Source organism: Urocitellus parryii, chromosome 8 (assembly GCF_045843805.1).
Source record: "Urocitellus parryii isolate mUroPar1 chromosome 8, mUroPar1.hap1, whole genome shotgun sequence".
Lineage (NCBI taxonomy): Eukaryota > Metazoa > Chordata > Mammalia > Rodentia > Sciuridae > Urocitellus > Urocitellus parryii.
The window spans coordinates 141312089-141336833 of record NC_135538.1 but is presented as its reverse complement, the minus strand read 5'-3'; the positions used below and the strand labels follow the sequence as shown (position 1 = coordinate 141336833).

At 39.1% G+C, this 24745-nt stretch overlaps 1 protein-coding gene across 1 annotated transcript in view; it reads right to left on the bottom strand.

The window, feature by feature from the left end:
* Sycp2l (synaptonemal complex protein 2 like) overlaps window positions 1–24745 on the bottom strand; it is an 89880-nt gene that overhangs the window by 35904 nt on the left and 29231 nt on the right. Inside the window, 6 exon segments of the mRNA XM_077801552.1 lie at window positions 3059–3128; window positions 3289–3362; window positions 13455–13581; window positions 15866–15915; window positions 16485–16674; window positions 22984–23004. Of these exon segments, the coding sequence (XP_077657678.1) occupies window positions 3059–3128; window positions 3289–3362; window positions 13455–13581; window positions 15866–15915; window positions 16485–16674; window positions 22984–23004 (532 nt within the window).

Genomic DNA, 24745 nt, shown 5'->3' with positions numbered 1-24745 from the left:
CTTAGAAGATGGAAAAATATACCCTGCTCATGGATAGGCAGATCCAACATCATCAAAATGGCGATATTACCAAAAGTTCTCTATAAGTTCAATGCAATGCCAATCAAAATCCCAGCTGCATTTCTTGTAGAAATAGATAAAAGAATCATGAAACTCATATGGAATAATAAAAGACCCAGAATAGCAAAAACAATACTAAGCAGGAAGTGTGAATCAGGCGGTATAGCGATACCAGACTTCAAACTATACTACAGAGCAATAGTAACGAAAACAGCATGGTACTGGTACCAAAACAGGAGGGTGGACCAATGGTACAGAATAGAGGACACAGTAACCGATCCACAAAACTACAACTATCTTATTTTTGATAAAGGGGCTAAAAGCATGCAATGGAGGAAGGATAGCATCTTCAACAAATGGTGCTGGGAAAACTGGAAGTCCATTTGCACCAAAATGAATCTGAATCCCTATCTCTCGCCGTGCACAAAAGTTAACTCAAAATGGATCAAGGAGCTTGATATTAAATCAGAGACACGGCATCTGATCGAAGAAAAAGTTGGTTATGATCTACATACTGTGGGAGCAGGCTCCAAATTCCTCAATAGGACACCCATAGCGCAAGAGTTAACAACTAGAATCAACAAATGGGACTTACTCAAACTAAAAAGTTTTTTCTCAGCAAAAGAAACAATAAGAGAGATAAACAGGGAGCCTACATCCTGGGAACAAATCTTTACTCCACACACTTCAGATAGAGCCCTAATAACCAGAATATATAAAGAACTCAAAAAATTAGACAATAAGACAACAAGTAACCCAATCAATAAATGGGCAAAGGACCTGAACAGACACTTCTCAGAAGAGGACATACAATCAATCAATAAGTACATGAAAAAATGCTCACCATCGCTAGCAGTCAGAGAAATGCAAATCAAAACTACCCTAAGATACCATCTCACTCCAGTAAGATTGGCAGCCATTAGGAAGTCAAACAACAATGAGTGCTGGAGAGGATGTGGGGAAAAGGGCACTCTTGTTCATTGCTGGTGGGACTGCAAATTGGTGCAGCCAATTTGGAAAGCAGTATGGAGATTTCTTGGAAAGCTGGGAATGGAACCACCATTTGACCCAGCTATTCCCCTTCTTGGTCTATTCCCTAAAGACCTAATAAGAGCATGCTACAGGGACACTGCTACATCGATGTTCATAGCAGCACAATTCACGATAGCAAGACTGTGGAATCAGCCTAGATGCCCTTCAATAGATGAATGGATTAAAAAAATGTGGCATTTATACACAATGGAGTATTACTCTGCATTTAAAAATGACAAAATCATAGAATTTGGAGGGAAATGGATGGCATTAGAGCAGATTATGCTAAGTGAAGCTAGTCAATCTTTAAAAAACAAATACCAAATGACTCCTCTGATATAAGGGGAGGAAACAAGGACAGGGTAGGGACGAAGAGCTTGAGACGAAGATTTTCATTAACAGGGTTGAGAGGTGGGAGGGAAAGGAAACGAGAAGGGGAATCGCATGGAAATGGAAGGCAATCCTCAGGGTTATACAAAATGACATATAAGAGGAAAGGAGGGGTAAGACAAGATAATTCAAATGGAAGAAGTGATTTACAGTAGAAGGGGTAGAGAGAGAAAAGGGGAGGGGAGGGGAGGGGAGGGGAGGGGAGGTGGGATAGTAGACAATAGGACAGACAGCAGAATACATCAGACACTAGAAAGGCAATATGTCAATCAATGGAAGGGTAACTGATGTGATACAGCAATCTGTATACGGGATAAAATTGGGAGTTCATAACTCATTTGAATCAAACTGTGAAATATGATGTATGAGGAACTATGTAATGTTTTGAACGACCAACAATAAAAAAAAAAAGCCTATAAAAACAAAAAAAAAAAAAAAGAGTAATATACTTCACACACGTCCATGGGCATAAACGGATCTTAAAAATGACCAAGCAGAAAGAACAGGCCACACAAGATAGATGCAACATAATTTCATTTGTTTACCTTTCAGATCAGATAAAGCTAAACTACATGTTACCTAGGGGTACATATGAAAAAGAAAAAAATCACAAAAGAGCAGAAGGATTTTTACATAATTCAGGACAGTCGCTACCTCTAGGAGGGATGGAGGAAATGAACAGAGAATCGCTCAATTTGGAAGGATTCTAAGCTGGTGTTCTAGTTCTCAGTCCAAGCTGTGGCTGCACAAGTGTTCACCTGACAATCATTCACTGAGCTGTACACATGCTTCACAATTTCTTTTGAATATGCATAATGTTTTTCCTAATGCAAAATTTTAAAAGTAAGAGCAGTGAATCACAACAAAAGATAATGCCCCTGGTCAGAGAAAAGGGTGGAATGGATTTCAGGTGGAGCATACCATAAATTTAGAAGTAATAGTAATGTCCCATTTCTAAAACTAGATATTCACAAATATTTGTCGTGTGGATATTCTGAATATGCTACATGTAATTCATAATGAATTGAAATGTTGATATGTAACAAGTAGTTAAGAAACCTCATGAAGAACAGCTAGGTACTATATTAGCATGGTATTGTGTGAACATGTGTATTCATATATTAGTGAGTTGTTACTCTAATATGACCTTGAGAACTAGTGTGGGAACCTTCCATCACTGTTAGCATGATAAAATGAATTTAGAAGTTTTAATAACTTGGTTGCATCTTCTAAACATCTCTTACAAGCAGAGTAGCCTACACACAGGGGGATGAAACAAATTCCTGGGCTTGATCTCAGAGAAGTGCCCCTGTTGTGTCCTCTCAGAGGCTACAGAGGCAGCGGGTGGGACCCAGGACTCAGACTCTCTCTCCACAGCCACAAGAGACTCTGGTTCCTGGATGGAGCCCTATTTCTCCCCTTGACCCTCATGAATGTTTGGAGCTGGTAAGCACCTCACACTGCTGACCCCGTGGCCTGACAATAGTCAATCTGTAAAGTAACTATTAACTGCTGCAACGTGAATAATCACCCAGATTACTTTAACTTTATTCTGGAAGATTTATAGTTTTCTTACCTCTGTCTTCCAAGTTCTGCAGCTTATGTTTGAAGGTAGTATTTTCCATTAACGACTCGTGGTTCACAGTCTAAAATGCAAACAAAAAAAAATGTGTGTATATACTTATATATGACATGTATAAAATTGCAAAGAAATAGTGCCACACTATCCCTTAAAAAATAATAAGAAATGTATTTGCATAACATACTGGCTAATTCTAGAAAAGCAGATGAATAACTGAATGGTACCTGAGATATGTTTTCTTCAACTTCTGAGTGCTCTGGGGAAGAGAGATCACTCAGCGGGTGGGGACTTGGAAGTTCTAAGTATTAGAGAAAACAGCTTCAAGTGAATAAACAATTAAAGATAAATAACATCTCACTATTACTCTATATTAAATGACAATATAAAAAAGATGGGTATGCAGTCCTAGATAAAATAATGTTTGCATTTTTCAGGGCACGTATGTTAGGAGGTTTTTAGATCACTGTAGATAAGATGAAGAGTCCAGGACCTCAACTAGATCACACTTCATTAGCTGCCCATCTGGCCCCCAATATGGGCAAGGAGTCTATCACCTCACCCTTGAGATTCTTCTCTTCCTTTGCTTGCCTCCCTTACTTGCTCCTTACCTCTTGGGTGCAATGATTTGACATCTACACTGAGCAATGGCTATCACACTTAACACCTCCGCCACCACCTATGCTGCACATTCCGTCTGTAGAACTTTTTCATCTCACGGCTTCAAGGTTGTATGTTTAGATCAGCATCTTCCCATTTCCCCCACCCCCATGGCAACAACCATCTTACTCTGATTTTATGAGTTTGACTTTTGTAGATTCCACACATAAATGAGCCAGACAAATGAATGCTGTGTGATCTAACTTAACTCAGCATAATGTCCTTCAACTTCATCCGTGTTGTCACAAATGGTGGAATTTCTTCCTCCTTTGTGGAATGGGATGATACTCCATGATGTATCTATACCACATTTTTTTCCTTCCATTTATCCATTTACAGATGTTTGGGTGGTTTCCATATCTTGGCTACTATGAATAACGGTGCAGCCAACATGAAAGTGCAGCTATCTCTTTGGCATACTTATGTCATTTCCTTTGGATACCCACAACTGGAATTCCTGGATCATACCAATTCACATTCCCACCACCAGTGTACTGAGGGTTTCCATCTCTACATTTGCCAACACTTGTTACCTCTCGTCTTTTTGATAGTAGCCATCCTCAAACATGAAATGATAGCTAATTGTGGTTTTCAAATCTGTCAGTCATTTGTATGTCTTCTTTGGGAAAGTGTTTAAGCATTTTGCCTTTCTACCTTTTTTTCTATTTAGTTACTTCTGTATTTTAAAAATTATTTTCTACATTCTGTTGGTTGATTCCTTTGAAGTTTTTTGCAGTACCATTTATTTCTGCTTTTGTTGGCGATATTAAAATCACTGCCAAGACTGAGGTAAAGGAGCCATTTCTCTTTAAAGTCTACAATATTGAAGTCTATCATCCATTTTAATAGTTCAAATGGTATGAGGGGTTCGATTCACTCTTTTGTATATTGATGTCCAATTTTTCCAGCACCATTTATTGAAGAAACTTTCCTCATTGTGTATTCTCTGTACTGTTGTCAAAGATTAGGTGACTGTGTATGCATGGGTTTCTTATTGAACTGTTCTCTTACCATTGGTCTGCAGGTCTGTGTTCACGCCAGTTTTGAGTAACATAGCTTTGTAACAGTTTGACACCAGGGAGTGTGATTCTTCCAGGTTTATTCCTCTTTCTCGAGATTGCTTTAGTCCTAGTCCTGATTCCATGCCTAGTCCATGACAGGTCCTTTGCTACTGCATACAAATTTTGGGATTTTTATTTTTTGGTAAAAAAAAATGCCATTGGAGTTTTGATAAGGATTACTTGGCCTCTGTAGATTGTGGATGGTATAGACATTTTAGTATTAATTCTTCCAAGGGCTGGGGTTATAGCTCAGTAGTGGAGCGCTTGCCTTGCACATGTGAGGCACTGGGTTTGATCCTCAGCACTACATTCAAATAAATTAAAAGTATTGTGTCCATCTACAACTAAAAGTGTTTAAAATAATTAATTCTTCCAATCCATAAACATGAGAGATCTTTCCATTTGTGTTGATTTATCAATGTCTTCTATACTTCCATATACAGGTCTTTCACCTACTTGTTTTCATTACTGTTTTATTTCTTTTGATGCTACTAAAATGGGATAATTTTCTTGATTCATTTTCCAGATAATTTATTACTAGAATATAGAACAGACTAAAGTTCATTAGCATAATTATATAATAATGGGGTTAGTGTATCTTCATACATGGGTACAGCATGCCCTGATCAAACCGAAATATTCTTTTTCTACCTTACCCCCCAACATGAACCCTTGCCAATCCCTAGTAGTCACTATTCTACTTGCAGATTGACATTTTTAACTTCCCCACATGAGAACCTATAGTACTGTCCGCATCCGGCTCATTTCGTTGAACATAAGTTCCTCCAGTTCTGTTTTGTTCCAAAGGACAGGATTTCATTTTTCTGCATGAGTAAATACCATGGTGTATACATACCACTATTTATCTGTTGAGGAAGACTCGGGCTAATTTCTTAATTACTATGAACAGTGTCACAACAAACATGGGCATGCAGGTACCTCTTTGGTAAGTTGATTTCATTTCCTTTGGATATATTCCCAGGAGTGGCAGAGCTGGATCATATAGTAGATCTATTTTTAATTTTTGGAGGAATCCTCATACTGCTTCTCCACAGTGGCTGTACCTAGTTACATTCCCATCACCATATAAGCACATACAAGTTACTTCTCCACCTCCTCACTGTAATTTTGTATATAAACATGGTGTATATACACATTTGTTATGTATGTACATATAAATACACAAGCATTCTAACTCAGGAAAGATGGTTCCTCATTTTGATTTGCATTTCCTTGATGGTTAATGATGGACATTTTTTTCCACCTATTTGTTGTCTAATTGTATTTCTTCCTTGGATAAGTGTCTATTCATATTCTTTGACCATTTTTAAACTAAATTATTTTTACGTTTTTGAGTTCTTTAGATGTCCTGAACAAAACCCTCTGTCAAAGGAATAACTGGTCAACATTTTCTTCCATCCTGTGGGGTTGTCTCCTATATTAACTTTTCTGTGCTGAAGCATTTTAGTTTGAAGTAATCCTATTTATCAGTTTTTTTGTTTTGTTTTGCTTTGGCTTCCGGGGTCTAGCCAGAAAATTTTTGCCTGTCCCTAGGTGTCCATCAACAGATGAAAAATGTAAAAAAAAATGTGCTATATGTATACAATGGAGTTTTATTCAGCCATAAAGAAAAATTAAATAATAGCATTTGTAGGAAAATGGATGGAATGGGAAAGTATGGTGTTAAGCTGAATAATACAGATTCAGAAAAAAACAAGTGTCATGATGTTTTCTCTCATTTGTGAAAGTTAGAGGGAAAAGAAAAAAATGGGTCTCATGAAAGTAGAAGGGAAACCACTAGAATAGAGGTAGGGAGCATGGGGGAAAGAGAAGGTAAGGGCAAGAGGACGTACTGGAAAGTGAAATTGATCGAACCATAGTATATGTATGTACGAACATGCCTCAGTAAACTCACTATTCTGTATAAATAATATGCACCAATAAACCTTCATAAAATAATAATTATTCAGCTACATAATAGTTAAAAAAAAGGTGTAGACCCCAAGGGCATGCTCTTCCCTTGACCTACTTCCTTCAACAACACCCCACCTGCCTACAGTTACCACCCAGAAGTCCACTCAAATTTTACCCCTCTCAAATGAAATAATCCACTTATGAGGTTTCATCTCTCATCATTGCCTAAAAGCTCACCTCTGAACCTCACTGCACTAAAATCAGGCTTTCAAAACATGAACTATGGGAAGACATTCCTTCACCCAACCCATGACAGGTAACTATATCAAGAATCAGCTGGATGGGCTGGGGATGTGGCTCAAGTGGTAGTGCGCTTGCCTGGCATGCGTGCGGCCCGGGTTCGATCCTCAGCACCACATACAAACAAAGATGTTGTGTCTGCCGATAACTAAAAAATAAACATTAAAAGAATCTCTCTCTCTCTCTCTCTCTCTCTCTCTCTCTCTCTCTCTCCCTCTCTCTTTAAAAAAAAAGAATCAGCTGGCTATAGATGCATAGATTTATTTCTGGGGTCTCCGTTTTCCACTGTGTCTATTTTCATGCCAATGTCATTTTTTGATTACCTTGCTCTGTACTATGTCTTGAAATGAGGTACTTGATGTCATCAGCTTTGCTCTTTTGCTCAAGATTGCTTTGGTTACATCCACCACTACCGTGATGCCATCTGCCACAATGTAGCCAAGGAGTCCAAACCAGCGGAGCTGTCTGATCTCAGGCTTTCATCCTCCAAAAAAGACACTGGCAGAGGATGAACTGATGACCAGGCTTCAGAAATCAAAGAGAACAGGGAAGTTCATGGCCCAGTTTCAGAGCCTTGATGCCAAAGCAGCTGCTTCTGGATCACAGCCAAAGGGGCTTCAGGAGACGGATCTCTCTCACCTTCAGAAGAGGGTTCTAACTTTAGGATCTCAAGTCTCAAAATGAAGATTTTTCATACCATAAAACCAAATTAATAACAAATGTAGCATACAGTTTCATTCTTCACAAGAAAACACATGGAATCTATTTTTGCTGGAAACGAAGGAGTTAACAATAAGAAAGAAGCAAACCAGGTTTGATGCACTCAAAGAAAAAGTTGTGAACCTCATTGTCTAGCGAGTGAATACCTTCTGCCTCCTAAGACGCAAGGAGGTGTACTTCAGTGCTCCCCACATGAACATTAAATGCTGCTGCTCCAGTATCACACCTTCCACACAGCACTCAGCAACCCTTATTGTTATTTAAGGAACAAAACACTGAAAAGGGAAGACGACTGGATTCCAAACACTGCCCCTGACATCTGCATCACTTATCAACTGCTCCTGCAGCGTAGCAGGCTAGTCAACCCCATGACAGCTGCTGAAAAGATGAATACAAATTCTACAACCGCAGAAGAGATGGATGGAATTATCCAGGCTGCTTTCTGAAAGCTGTTTCTGAACTAGAACCTTTAGGATTTATAAAGTCTAAACAGAAGACATGGTCATGTGACAAGGCTAACGTGGGGAGACTGAAGGAGACCAGTCGTATTTATATATCACTAGAGGAGAAATGTGTCATCCTCCCTTCTGTGATATTTAGCCAGAAAGTACACTGCTAATCCCAAACAGGTTTGTATCACAAAACCCCTTTGGAGTATTTTAGAATTCAACAAATAACATACTTACACTGTAACTCAAACCTCTCATACGTTATCATTGTACTTTCTACAAAGTCCTTACTAAATTGAATCATTTGTGGATATGGATATCATAAGTTTCTTTATCCAGGAATATATATTATTTGCTATTTTTAAAAGATTCCTTTGGCTATTTAGTGTAGTTTTGGCTTCCATATGAATGTTACTATTTTTTCTAGTTCTGTGAAGAATTTTATGAGTATTTGGGTGGAAAATGCATGGAATCTATAGATTGCACTGTGGTCTGGACATTTAAGCTATCAATTCTTCAATCATGAACAAGGAAAGTCTTTTCATCTTCTATTTACAAATTCTCTCATCTGTCTGATTATTCCTGTAGAGAGAGATTGTTTCTTTGGTTAATTCCTGGGATATTTTATTTATTTGTAGCTAGTATGAAGAATTGCCTTCATGATTTTTTTTTCAGCAAACTTTGTTATTGGTATATGGAAAACAGATATTTTATGTTGACATTGCATCCTGCTACTTTACCGAGTTTATCAATTCTAATAGTCTCTTGGTGGAATATTTGAATTTCTACATATAGAATAATGCCTACAGAGATAATTTCCTCACATTTGATGCCTTTTCTTTCTAAAAGCTCTGTGAATAAAAGCAATGAAAATACATACTTGTACTGTCCATGATCTTAGCTTTCCCTCATGGATATGACATTGGTGACAGTTTTGCATATGTAGCTTTCAGTAGTTGAGGCAGGATCTTTCCATCTCTCACTTGTTGAGAGCTTTTATTATGAAGGGGTGTTGGATGACGGAACTAGTATAGTAGTTCCCTCCCCAACCTGCCAGTAATGGGCATCTGAATGCGGTATGGTGGGGGAGCGCCCGCCTGCAGTCCTGGCATTTAGCAGGAGTCCCTGTGCAGCTGACCACACCTTTAGTCTCAGAGGGCAAGGGCTCCACCCTCTTGGTTCTTGAGGGCAGTGTCCTCCATTCTCCTCCTTGTCCCAACACTTCTCTCTTGCAGGGCACCCAGTGGACTTCAGTCACAGTTGTTCTGCTGTACCGTGTAGGGGTCATGAGACAGGGACCCACAAGTGAGTGTGGTGGAGTGTCTGTGGAGTCCTGGAGGCAGGAATACGCAGGGGGTTATGACACCTAGAGCAGCCCAGACAGATGACAGATCACTGCTCAAGATGGCTCCTAACTACAGCACTCGGGGGGGTTTCACAGGGAGATAACCAGAGATCCTTTCCCAAAGCAAGGATACCGAGCAGATTTCAGATCACTTGTCTAAGTGAGCTGCAAGCACATGAGGATTGAAACTCTTCAGTATTTAGGATTGTCAGCATCCATACTGGTTGAGTTTTCTAGGATTTATTATTTTATTTTTTGGTGGGAGGTGGTACCAGGGATTGAACGCAGGGGCGCTCAACCACTGAGCCACATCCTAAGCCCTATTTTGTATTTTATTGAGACAGGATCTCACTGAGTTGCTAAGAACCTCGCTTTTGCTGAGGCTGGCTTTGAACTCATGATCCTTTGGCCTCAGCCTCCCAAGCTGCTGGGTTTACAGGTGTGCGCCACTGTACCCAGTGGACTTTTTCCACTCTTAACCCATGTAAGCAGGACTCCTGTCTGCAGACCCACATACACCAGGGTATTTTGTTTTTCTCACTATACTGTTATTCTTAAGTCTCTAAATCTTTCAGGTTTCAGTCTTTGGCTGCTTTTCAATGTCTCTCCTCAATGCTCATCTCAAAAATGCAGCCATACACCTATTACGTTAGTTCATCTTTGTGGAAAATGTTGTGAGTGATAAGCGCCTTTTCTTCAGCCAATTTGAATCAGGAATAACCAGGGGGAAAAACCACAAGGGATATTTATATATTGATTTTATTATCCCATAATTTTACTTCTAGAGGAAATGGTTTAGCAGTTCTGAGATTTCTGGTGGAAGAAGTTTGGTGGTTCTCTCTATATAAGAGTTTTTTGGTAACAGTGACAAGTTAACTTTTTTCATTCCAGTTTAGATCCTTTTTTCTGTCTTGTCCAATTTCTGACTAGGATTTGCAGAACTATATTGAGTAGAAGTGGTGAGAATAGGCATGCTTGCTTTGATCTTAAAATTTTCAGGTTTTCACCACTGAATACAATATTAAGTGTGGGCTTCTCACATATTGACTTAAAAATGTTGAGGTGATTCCTTATACATCTAATTTTTATTGAATTTTTTCCAAATACTTTTTCTGCATCTATTGAAATGATCATAGGATTTTATCCTTCATTCTGTTAAGGTGTTTTTTTTTCCATTTATTAGTTTCCATATGTTGAACCATCCTTACATCCCAGGGATAAATCCCACTTGATCACAGTGTTTTCAATGTACTGTTTTAATCCATTGACTTGTATATTGATAGAGATTTCTGAATTCATGTCCATCAGGAACATTGGCCTGTAATATTCTTCTCATGTAGTGTCTTTATATAGCTTTGGTGTCAGAGTAATGCTAGTTTCATAAAGTACACTTGGTAATGTTTCCTCCTCTCCAAGTTTCTGGAATAGTTTCAGGAAGACCAGCTAATTTCTTTAAAAATGCTCGGTAGAATTCAATCATATATCCATCATGTCCTGGGCTTTGCTTTGAAGGGAAATTTCCGATTACTGATTCTGTCTCATTATTTTGAATCTTTTCAAATTCTCTACTTCATGATTCAGTCTTGGTAGGTTTATGTGTCTGGAAATTTATTCATTCCTTTTAGGTGATCCAATTTGTTGGCATATAATTTTCTACAGCAGCATCTTATGATCCTTTGTATTTCTGTAGTATCAGTTGTAATGTTCTGACTCTAATTTTATTCGAGCCCCCTTTTTTTCTTAGATAGGATCAAGTTTGTTATTTTTATCTTTTCACAAAACTTTTTTTTTCTTTTTGGTACCAGAGATTGAACTCAGGGGTACTTGACCACTTGACTACTGAGCCACATCCCCATTTTGTATTTTATTTAGAGATAGGGTCTCACCGAGTTTCTTAGCACCTCGCTTTTGCTGAGGTTGATTTTGAACGTGTGATCCTCCTGCCTCAGCCCCCTGAGCTGCTGGGATTACAGGCAAATGTAATAACAGGCAAGTGTTACAGAACTAATTTGTTTTGTAGCTCTTTTAAATTATCTTAGGGTCTATTTCTCTTATTTCTGCCCTCAAATATTTTCCTCCTCCTCATGACTTTGGGCGTAGTTTATTCTATTTTTAGTGCCTTGCAGTGTAGAATTAGTTGGTTCATTTGACATCTTTTTTCCTAATGTAGACTTTTTTAAAATAATATTTTTTTAGTTGTAGATGGACACAATGCCTTTATTTGTTTATATGTGGTGCTGAGGATTGAACCCAGGACCTCACACGAGCTAGGCGAGCGCTCTACCACTGAGCCATAACCCCAGTCCTTAATGTAGGCTTTTATCCTTATGAACTTCCCTCTAAATGCTGCTTTGGCTGCATCCCATAGGATCTGGTGTAGTCTGTTTCCATTTCCCTTTGTCTCAAGAGACTCTTGATTTTCTCTGACCCACTGATTACTCAGAAGTAGGCTGTTACTGTCCACACACTTGTGAATTTTCCAAAAATTTCCCCGTTAACACTTCAATTTTGTGCCACTGTTGTCAGAAAAGACTGGACATGATTTCAATCCTCTTAAACTTGTTAAGACATGTTTTGTGGACATACATCAGATATATCCAGGACAATGTCCAGTGTACACTTGAGAATGTGTACTCTGCTGTTGTATGGAACGTTTGTATGTCTGTTGGGTCCCTTGTTCCACGGGACCATCCAAGTCCATCCACCATTTCCATATTGATTTTCTTTCTGGATGATCTGCCCATTGTTGAAAATGGGTTTCTGAAGTCCCCTACTACTATGGTATTGCTGTTGGTTTCTCCTTCCATTTTGTTAATATCTGCTCTACATATTTAGGTGCTCCAATGCTGGGTGCCTGTGTATTTACAATCATTATATCCTCTTCTTGAACTGACCCCTTTATCATAATACATTAATCTTTGTGATCGATGACAGATTTTTGACAGAAAGTATATCTTAAGTATAGCCACCTCTGCTCTCTTTTGGTTACCATTTACATGGAGTGTATCTTTGTTCATCTCTTCATTTTCAGTCTGTTTTTCCTTAAGACGAATGTAAGTTTCTTGCATGTCATTGGATCTTGTTTCTTTAAGCTATTCAGCCACTCTTTCTTTTGATTGAAGGACTTATTCCATTTACAATAAAGTAATTGTTAATAGGTAAGGACTTACTGTGGCCTTTTGATAATTGTTTTCTGTTTTGCAGTTTGTTCCTTTTTCCCAAACTTTCTGTCTCACTGCCTCTCTCTCTTCATGCTGCATCTTCATCTCTCCCTTTCTATTTCCTTACATTTCTATGAGTGGCAGCCAGGCTAAGAGGCCCAGTGCTTCCTAGGTGCCAGTATATGCCTGGCAGCAGCTAAACTGTAGAATGATGAAGGTGAACAAAAGAAAAATCCCTAAGCTTATGAACTTAAAAAGACGCAAACAATTCCAATAAGATACAGGGAGGGTTACAGTAATGCTTACAAAACAAAGCTTGGCAAAACCGGACCCCCAGGCCAAATCCAATTTGCATCCAATTTTGTAAATAACATTTGGTAGAAGCCTGCTTACTGGTTTAAATCTTGTCTGTGCCCGATTTTGTGCTACAACTGTGGAGTTAAACAGCTGCAACAGAAACCATATGCATTCAAGAGGCAAAAATATTTGCTATCAGTGTACTTTATGGGAAAAGTTTATCAATTCCTGCTCTAGGTCATCACTTGAGTTTTCCTGCATCTTTAAAGGGAGACCTGGCAATTCTTATGAGTAATCTGATTTCAAATGTCAAAGCAAAATATAAACAAAATATCTCCCATCCTTTGCCAATGGAGACATTAAAGGGAAAGGCCATCACAAACTAACACTTTCCTTCATGGCTTTTTAAAAAATGGTTTGCTTCAAACCACCAGTCTCCAAATACAACTTTTTGTCTATACAAACCAACAACAAAAAAACACTTACCTATTTTCTGTGTAGAATCTTCAGAAGTTAAAAAGGAAGGGCTATGCTGGGGTTCAGGTTCAGAAATTTTTGGAAGTGTGGCATTTTGCCTATCAGTGTCTTCCCGTACTGGTGACAGAAGATTAGCCTAACATAATGACACCTTTGTTAAGTATGAGCATTCATAACCACTGAAAACTTTATCCAAAAAAATCCCAAGACATTTTCAATATCCTTTTAAGAAGTTAGGTATTGGATTTACTGCATTCAAAAATAAACCCAAAGACCAGGAAATTTCAGAATTATAAAAACAGTTAGGTCATACTTCAACTGATAAACTCTAAATCAGTGCTTTTCAGAGTGTGGTCCAGATCAAGAGCATCATCAACACACAGGAACATGAAAGAAATGTGAATATTCAAGTGCCACCTATAACCTACTCAATAAGAAACGCTGGGGATAGGACTGAGAAATCTGTCTTAACAAGTCATCCTAGTTTTTCTGATAACCACTCTAATTTGAGAACCACTGTTCTGAATCAGGGTTTGGCAAGGTACAACCCATGGTCTATTATTCTAAATAAAGTTTTATTAGAACACCGTATGCTGTTCATTTCCCTATCATCTATGGCACCTTTCTGGCTACAAAGACAGAGTTGGGTTATTGCTAGAGACTGACTCACAAAAGTCCAAATATTTACTATCTGGGCCTTTACAGAAAAGTTTGACAACTCTGTAGTCTATACACACATGACAGACAAAAACCAAGTACTAAGATAATCATTTTTTTTAATTTACCATTTTGACCATTTTTTAAAGATATCTTTATTTTTATGTGGTGCTGAGAATGGAACCCAGTGCCTCACGCATGCCAGGCAAGCACACTACCACTTAAGCCACATCCCCAGTCCCGCAAATTATTCTTATACTGCAGCACAGGAAAATATATTTTAAGTGGAAAGTCTACAAGACCCTCACTGAACATCAGCCTAGACTTTACCAGTTGCATAGCTTGGATTTAAGAATTCTTAAATCGGTGATGTTTCTTTGGTGCTTATTTAAAAACCAAAGACATATTTACTAGGTAATCTATTCTTTTGGGCCATTTCATTATTTCAGGTTGAATGAGTCAACAAATAACCAACTACAATCAGCCCTCCATATCTATGGGTCCCACACCCACAAATTCAACCAACAGCCCATCAAAAATACTGAAGAAAACACTGCATTTACTCAATCTATACATCAACTGTCCCCCTAGTCACACATTCTCTGGACCAGATAGCATAGTGACTATTATGCATAGCATTTACAATGCATTAGGTACTATGAGGAACTTAAATATGATTTAGAGTATATAGAAGGATATGCCTAGATACTTGAGCATCCATAGATTTTGGTCACCAAAGAGTTCTGGAACCCATCTCTCATGGATTCCAAGGGAAAACTGTACCTACTCTGGCTCAAAAGTTTACACTCTACCCTGAATGACTTGAGAATCAACATGCACTTAGTGAAGCACGCAGCTGGAGCTGCGACCAGAGCACTTGCAGTGTATTGAGTTTCTGCACCAGCAGGCAGGGTGCCACGGAGGCCTCAACCACAGCAGTGGCCCCTCATAAAACCCCATGTCCGTGCTCACGGACTCTGTAGTCTATACACCCCTCACGTGACAGACAAAAACCAACCACTAAGCAAAGAATAACTCGGCTGACAAGAGGCAAAAGGTGGCTTTGAATTGGTCCAGAGGACACTGGCATCCATACTTTAAACTCCTTGGTGTAAAACGAGGATAAGTGAAATTTAAAAACCCCAAGGGTTTGTTCAATATTTACATAAGCCTGAAGGCACGTGAACCACTTGCAAAATGAAGATTTATATGCTGAAAAAAGCTTTAGAAGCAATACAAGCAATATAAGAAATCGAAAACTATACGAGGAATTAAACCAATTTACTTCAAAACAAATTCAAAAGAGCAAATATCTGTGGGAATTCAGAATAGCCAAGGTTTTTGATATCATATAATATTTAACAATATTTGTAAACAATGAAAAAAAAGATCCTAATCATTACCTATGATTCATACTCAATGTTTGGAAGCCCTTACAGGTTTTCGTGGTTTTTTTTGCAGTACTCGGTACTGAACCCAGATGCACTCCACCTCTAAGTGACATGCCCAGTCCTTTTTTATTGAGGGAGGGTCTTGCTAAGTTGGCCTAACTGGCCTCAACTTTGCAATCCTCCCGTCTCAGCCTTCTCAGTAGCTGGGATTACAGGTGTGCACCACCACGATTCTTGCCATTTCTATTGGCAGACGTGGACATAACAGCAAACTTCTGGTTCATCATTCTCATATTGCTGGAGTATTTTGAGAAAAAAAAATGTCATTTAACCCATTAGGGCCCAGGGCAGTCCACAACACAATTTACTTACTTGATCTTTCTCATGGTCACTGCCACTACTGAAAAGGAAATGTGGCAAGACTAAAGAACAAAAGGAAATAAGCATACAGTGGGTACATTTAGTTATGACACACACAGAGGCCCATTTCTCCCTCTAATGACACAGGCCACTGCTAGAGCTGTTCCCACTTCTGAGCACCTGCTCATGTGTCTGCTCTTAAATACTTCTGCAATGATTCCCCCTTGTTCCTCACCACCTGGTGTCAACTCCTGCTCCAAACACCTTCCCTGAAGGTCACCCTCACTTCCTGGGTGCATTTTGGTGGTTTTTACCTAAAAAGTCTTCCCCTTCTCAGCTCTTCACACCCCACTCCTTTCCCAAGGCTTAGCTCAAGTCCTACCCACCTCGCACTTGAAAGTGGCTCTAGCTCTTATGAGGTCCCCCCAGCTCAACTCCTGACTTTCAATAACTTCTAGTTAACTCCATATTCTCTGTTTCATGTACATATATTTTTCCTTTCCGGTGTGATTGTAAAATGGGAAAGGGGAGCCCGTAATCATATTTCTTTGTTACCATCCCCCACACTGAAAAAAAACAATACCCGCCGATTGATCTGAGAAGTGACCCAAAAGATGACAAGCAAAGGTACCTCTTAAACCGCTTCTGACTCTAGTCTTACTCCTACTAGGATATGGCTTTAGGGATTTCCTTTTGTGGTTACTGCTCCAAGACTGTTCACTGGTAGAAGAACTGGAATCTTGATTACTCTCCGAGAAAAGATGTTTCCTGTAATTAAACTTTTACAAACACAGAGGCTAAATAACCGGCCGAGGGGGCCAGTGCCCTTGACGTACAGTTAATCCTGTTACTACACACATATTAATCAAGGCATCAGAGAAGGAAGTCCTTCTGGAAGAACTGGCTCCCTCCCATCATAAAAATGTGCAGAAGGGAGAGAAAAAGGAATTATTCCGTTAGTGAGTTCCAACCCTGCTGCTGCTGTAGAGGATAGCACATAACTTTTAATCAAGTATCTGCACTTGAAGAGATGTTAGCTGTTCAAAAGCAAATGCACCGAATATTGGCCAGCTTCAAAGCATAAACTCAAACGACAAAACAAAGTTCACAGATGTGTAAACACAAGCTCACACACATGCATGCGCACACACATACACATACACACACACACACCTTTTTATTTTGCAAAGACCTGGTTCTCTATGCCTTAGAAGAACTGAAACCAACCAGGAGGATCATTTCTATAGAAAACAAAGCATTTTGAAACTATGACTAGACTATAATAGGTTAGTGATTTAGAATAAATTTGATCTTTTCTGGTAATTCAAATGTACTTTGATATTTATGTTTAAAAAAGCTTTTATAGTTTTTGAGCTTCTAAAATAAATGCTATGATGAAAATATGTTTATGCTCCATTTTAAAATTGGTTTTGATTTTAACAGAAAAAATCCCACCCTATATGAGATCCGTGTTGGGTACCTCCAGGGGCTCTGTCCCCAAACCACTCTGCTTTTCCGGGGACCCACCACTCAGCTGCAACAACCATTCCCATCTGCTGTAAGGGGGGATTCTGAAGGATCCCAACACAGTAACTGGTAAAAAGCATCTTGGTCTTCTCAAACAGGAAGCATCATCCACTAGAGGATATACCCACCATCTCAAATGACAAAACGCAGAATCATCTCCCGAGGCCACAACCGGGTTAGAACTGAACCAATGTCAGTTTTTGTGATATCACCACCATGGCCCAGGGGTGAGGGTGGTTAATTGTCCAGTTACCAAATAATTTCATTTGTAAGACCCAATTACTCCTCCCTTAAAAATGTTTCGTGGTTCAGCATTTTGTAGAGGTCATTTTTAACAGACAAAATTTGTGAATGTTTGGTACACCCCATGATGTTCTGATATATGAATCCACTATGTAAGAATTAAAATCTAATTAGCACATGCACGACCTCACATACTTTTTAAAAATGAACATACCTAAAACCTATTCTCATAACAATACATAGTATACTTAAATTGTATTAACTATAGTCATTTTGAGATAAGACAGGCCTATTTGTCTAATTGAAATTTTATATCCTTTGATCCGTATTCTCCCCAACACCTCCAGCCCCTGATGTCTATCATTTCCCTCCCTATTTCCATGAGTTTGACTTTTTAAAAATTCCACACAAGTGAGGCCACCCAGGATGTGCCTTTCTGTGCCTGGCTTATTTCACTCAACGTAATATTCCTCACGCTCACCCACCCTGCCTCGAGTGACAGGATTTCCCTCCATGAGGCTTCACAGTATTTTGTTGAGAACATACACTACATATTGGCCTTGAATCCATGGACGGGCACCTACACTGGTTAGAGAAGGTGATTTCCGACAGGAACTTTCATGAGCCAGGCTTCTCTGCATCTTGCTCTTTATTTTTTAAAGGAGAACATAGACCACACTCAGCACTGTGCTTCCAAAAGCAAATGGCCACCAATGGTGGCACTTGGATAGATGTCATTGGCTCAGACATAAGGCATGCCATTGGGCCATGCTGACTCAGCGAGACATTTTGATTCTTTAACAGATCTGATCTACTCAGGATAAGTTTTGAGTGCTTAAGACCTTTAAAAATATATAGCAAAGCAAGAAGGGGCCTAATGTAATTTAGGGGAAAAAAAGGGAGACAAAGGTTTTAAGAGGGGAAGCCCCAGGGTGCATTTTTGGGAGAGCTCTCTGGCTGTGCGCTTAAGTGCTAGCGGCCACGGAGATGCCACTCTCACCTGATTCTGTTGCCATGGAGCAAAGAGAGGGTCCACCATGTCCCAGCTAACATGAGCGGACTCTTTTCTGTTAAATGAGCACTTACTACAGAGGCAAAGGAGTGACTGAGAGCATCTACCTTCAAATTGTCCACTACCTATTTGCAAACAATTGAGGTTTAACATGACAATGTTACCTTCTGCTGAGTTTTTTTGACTGGGCTCACTTAATCTGTCCAAACTGATGATCCTAGATATGGCCGATGAGTCTTTTCAGAGCCCAGAGGGTAACCTGGCGATTTTCAAGTGCTATTTATCTGCTAGAACACTGCTTTTCCATTTAAAATTGAAATAATTTCTTTTAAAATAAATTTAAGATAGTTTAGAAAAACAGATAACCAGGAATCATGCTATGGCACATTTTATAGGTGGCATGCAAGTAACTGAAACCTGGGGAGTTATTACTTTAAAATAATCAAAGGTACTACATTACCGACATCCTTCTCCTTTGCTTTCTGCCACTCTGGAAAGCAGGATCTTCCCTAAAATAAAATAGATCCAATGAATGGAACCGGTACAACCATCACCCTCTTTCTTCCCTTACTTCACCGCCCTTTGCCCAATTATGAACCCTGTGCATGGGGAGCATCCGTCCTGCAGACTGGCTTCTATTTTGCAGTCTGTTCCTCTGGAAGACAATGACTATAAGAAAATAAACTTTGCCAAGTTCCTTGTCCGAGGCACACAGAGAAGAGGAAGGCCAAGCAGGACTGGCAAGGGGCCAGCCAGCAGCAAGGCTGCAGAGTGTTCCTCCAGCCTGGCCTCCCCCGAGAGCCACCTGGGGTGCTTTAAACAGATGCTGCACATTGAGCATCTTCCCTAAGCTGACTATCCATCTGTAGGTCTTCCTTGGAGAATGTCTATTTAAGCCTTTTCCCCACTTTCTTACTTGGGCTATTATTATTAGCTGCTGTTGAGTTGTAGGAGTTCCTTCTATATTTTGACTATTCATTTATCAGCCATGTGGTCTATTATTTTTATTTTACAGATGGGTGTTAGATGTAAGGTTACTGTAAAAATAACGACGTGAATAAAGAGGGATGCTGCCATGGAAAACAGTATGGAGGTACTCCCCCCAAATAAAAATAGAACTACCATGTAATTCAGCAGTCCTACAAAGTATACGTCCAAAAGGTACCGAGATCGGAAAGTGCCTGCACTTCAATGTTCGTTGCAGTGTTATCCACAATGGCCAGGAGATGCTATGATTTGGATAAGTGCTCCCCAAAGGCCCGCAGGTTAAAGGCTTGTTCAACATGCTGTGGTGCTAGGGATGTGGTAGAGGTGGGACCTCGTGGGAGGAAGCTAGGTCACTAGATGCGTGCCCTAGAAAGTGATTTGGGGATCCCAGTCCTTTCCCCTCTCTCGTTCTCCAGCCACCATGAAATGAGCAGTTGTCGCTGCTGCATGCTCCTGCCATGATGTACTTTGCCACAGGCCCCAAAGCAACAGTCAACCAACCATGGGCTGTAATTTCCAAAATTGTGAGCCAAAATAAAACCTTTCTTCTCTTTAAGTTGAAAAATCTCAGGCATTTATTTATTACAGTGTCCTAAAGCTGACTAACACAATTTGTGAACAACCCAACTATCCATGAGGAAAGCATGGATAAAGAAACTATAGCATACGCATGCACACACACGTGCGCACACTTGAATACTACTCAGTCTTAGAAAAGGAAATCCTGCCATAGGTAATGGCATGGATTAACATGGAAAATTACACTAAGGCAAGCAAATCACAAAAGCACAAGTACTACACACAATTCCAAACATACAAAGTATCCAAAATAGTCATGCTTATAGAAACAGCAGGATGGCAGTTGCCAGGGGCTGGGGAGAAGGTACTCATTTTGAACAACTGAAACACATGGAAAATTCCACACTGGACCTCAAGTGACAGGTCATAGTCAAATCACTGGTGACTGATGTGTTAAGAATATTGAATGAGGGCTGGGGATGTGGCTCAAGCGGTAGCGCGCTCGCCTGGCATGCGTGCAGCCTGGGTTCCATCCTCAGCACCACATACAAATAAAGATGTTGTATCCGCTGAAAACTAAAAATTAAAATATTTTAAAAATTCTCTTAAAATATTGAATGAGATTACCTTCAGGACATATGTATAAGTCATGTGTGAAAAATAAATTTGTGTTTAGACTTTGGATTCCATCCCCAGGATCTCTCATTTTGTAATGTTCAAATATTCTCAAATCCAGAACTCTGAAATATGAAACACTTTTAGTTCCAGACATTTTGGATAAAAGATAAAATGAATAAACACATGTTTATTCATTTTATCTTTTATCCAAAATGTTTCTAATTTCTAATTAGAGTTTCTAATTTGGAGCTATTACAAAGAAAGCTGTCAAACACTCATGTCCATTCCTTTGCATGGGGATATACTGACATCTCTCTTGGGGAAACACTTAGGATTGGAATACCTGGGCCACAGGGTGGGTGTATAACATTTTAGGAAACTACCAGAATATAAAGGTTCCAGTAGCCTACACAGTCACAAACTCATGGTGCAGACAGCCATTCTAATAGTGCAGTGCATCTTGCAGCTTTAATTGACATTTCCTTAATAATTAATAATACTCAACAACTTCCCATGTGTTTCTCTGCTGTGTATTTTCCTTGGTGAAATAGATGTTTAAATCTTTTGCCTCTCTTTTTACTGAGTTGTATTTTTACTATTGAAGTTTGATAATCAGTATATTCCAGATTCAAGTCTTTTACAAATATCTTCTCCAAGTGGCTTGTTTCTTCCAAGAGTGGCTGATGAAGAGCCTACTTCACATCGATGAAGTATAATTCACCAACATGTTCTTGTATGGAATATGCATTTAGTGTCATATCTAAGAAATCTTTGAAGTTTTTCAAAAATATTTCTCTTTAAGTGGGTTTTACATATAGGTCTCTGATCTATGGATGGTGAAGAAGAAAGGTCATTTATTTTCTTCAACTGTTGTAGTACCATATGTTGAACACCTACCCTTTCCCTGCTGCATTATCTATGACAGACAGAAATGCAAAGACAAACTGTCCACATATATTCAGACCTATTTCTGGACTTGTCTGTTTTATTTGTCTTTATGCCACTACTAACACTCTTGATTTTTTCGTAAATCTTGAAACCAGGTAGTGTGTGAACCCTCCCACTTTCTTTCTTTTTGAAATTTGTTTTGGCTCTTCCATGTCCTTTTAAAGTTCACATGAAATTCAGAAGTAGTTTGATAATTTTTTTAAAAAAGGCTGCTGGGATTTTCACTGGGGATTATATTGAATCCCTAGATCAATGTGGGAAGAACTTGCATCTTAAGATTGAGCTTTTCATCTCATAAACAGTGAAATATGCCAATAGTGTCTCTCTCTCTCTACCTACCTCAACTTCTCTCAACATTCTGTAGTTTTCTGCTTGTGTGGCACAGAATGGATCTTACAAATCTTGTTGCTAGGAATGATGGCATGCCCCTGTGATCCCAGTGGCTTGGGGGGCTGAGGCAGGAGGATCACAACTTTGAGGCCAGCCTCAGCAACTGGGCGAGGCCCTAAGCAACTTAGTGAGATCCTGTCTTAAAAAATAAAAATGGGTGGGGACATGGCTCAGTGGTAAAAAAAAAACCCTTGGGTTAAATCCCCTAATATAAAAGTAAATAAGCCTAAAGTAAATCTTTTGTTAAACTAATCCCAAATTATGTCACATGTTTAATATTATTGTAAATTATATTGCTTTTTTATTTCAATTTTTGGTTAATAGTGAAAATGATTTTTGTATATTGAATGTTTTTTCAATCTCAGATTCAATGTTTTGCAGCAGAAAAACACATCAAAGATACCCTAGAGATAATAGCAGAGGTCTATAGGTCCAGGAGAATCTGCCAACCCAAACTGTTCAACAGAGAAAACTTCTCAAAATGCTTTCTCCTTGGAATGAGATGTTAACTTGTAGTATTGACATACAATAATTAGCACAATTTTTAGTTTCACAATTGCCAAGATGTGGACTCAACCTGTATCAATCCAGAGAAAAATAGATGAAGAAAATGTGGTGAGATACACAATAGAATAGTAGTCAGTCATAAAAGAAGATGGAATTCTATCATTTTCAAAACATGGAGGACATTCTGTTATATGAAATAAGCCTAGCAGAGAAAGATAAACACTGCTGATTTCACTTACGTGTGGACCCTAAAACCACCATGGAAATAGAGGTAAATAATAGTTATCAGAGGTGGAGGTGGTGGGGGTGGGGGGTGGGACAAGGGGATGGGTAAAGGGAAAGAGATGTTGGGGAGAGATTGGCCAAAACTATAGCCAATATGAGGAACACCTTCTGGAGGCTACAGCACAGTTGGGTGCCAATAGTTAATATTGTCAGACACATTTATATATATATTTTTTTTAATTTCTTTTTAATTTTTTGAGAGAGAGAGAATTTTTTTTTTTTTTTTTTTAGTTTTCAGTGGACACAACATCTTTATTTTTATGTGGTGCTGAGGATCAAACCCAGCGCCTCACACACGCTAGGTGAGCACTCTTCTGCAGAGCCACAACCCCAGCCCCCAGTGGTGCATATTTCAAAATAACTACAGGAGGTTTCTGAATGTTCTCACCAAAAAAGAAGTGGTAGATGTTTTATGTGCATGCTAGATACCATGATTTCATCATTCCATGATACATTTATAGAACTTTCACTGTGCCTCAATATGTACAATTAATATGTTCTATTAAGAACAATAAAACTTAAAAAAAAATCACTTACCTAGATTTGTTGTCTAATTTAGGAGCCTGAATTGGAACGGACGGTTCTTTTGCATCTGAAGAATACTCATGTTTTGAGGTAACTTCTAAGAAGAAAAAGCAAAACCAAGAAGTGCTAAGCATCCTGAATAAACTTTTAAATAGACCTCTCAGGTCTTATGACAGATAAGACATATCAGACCTTGTTGCGTGTCATCCAGTTTCAGTTTCTCAGGTGAATTATCAGCTGTATTTTTGTGCTGCAGGAAAAAAAAATAACTTATGATCTCTCTGAAGCCCCCTTTTGAAAGTCTATTGAAACTACTTCACACATCTTAAAAGGAGCATATCCACCAGATATCAGGCTCTTTATTCATGAAGCATGGCTCCCAATGACTGTTGGCTCTTCCTAAAAGGTCACCTCCAATCTCAGGGAAGGATCTGCCACTACCAAAAAAATAGCACACAAAAGTACACAGGGCAGCAGGAAGACAGGTGGCATCAGCTGCTGGGACATGTGTATGACTTCCCAAGGAGCCTAATTAAAAGATGAGAGTTCATTGGGGAAAACTGTCTCTGGGTTTGTTTTCGTTCTGTGAATCCACCACCCCACTGCTGTGTGATACATTCATGTAAGAAAGTGAGGAATGAGCTAGATAACTAAATATGCAAAGCAGGGGCTCCATGAAATCTTTTTTAAATTTACTTCTTAACTGGCACATTGAAACATTAAAAATGTGTAGGCTGAAGGCGTATCATCTGCTGTTTTGATTCATGTATACATTGTGTAATGTTCAGATCTAGTCAAACATGTCTCTCTCTTCAAATACCATTTCTTTATGGTAGAAACATTTGAAATCCTTTTTTTCTGGATTCTTGAAAGGTACAGTGCTATCTATAGTCATCCTATTGTGAATCAGCACACCAGAACTCCTTGGTTCTCTCTAGCCATAACGTAGTACCATTTTTAAACCCTAGGAAGGCCATACCTATTAACTTAATTTTATGGATGGGATCCCCCAAGAGCAATAATATGAATTTTTCCAAGTTCCTATAGCTAGTAAGTGAAGACCCATGTCTAACTCCAAATGCTGGACTCCTATTCCAGACACTAGTCTCCAGGTCCCAAATGAATGAATCAGGCAGAGGCTAGTGGAGTCTTGCCTTTCTTAGGAGAGCAGAGTTGAGCCAAAGGAGGACACGCACAGACTCAGCAGACAGCAATCATCTAAAGGGCATCATTATAAAGGGGCTAAAAGCATGCAATGGAGGAAGGATAGCATCTTCAACAAATGGTGCTAGGAAAACTGGAAATCCATATGCAACAAAATGAATCTGAAT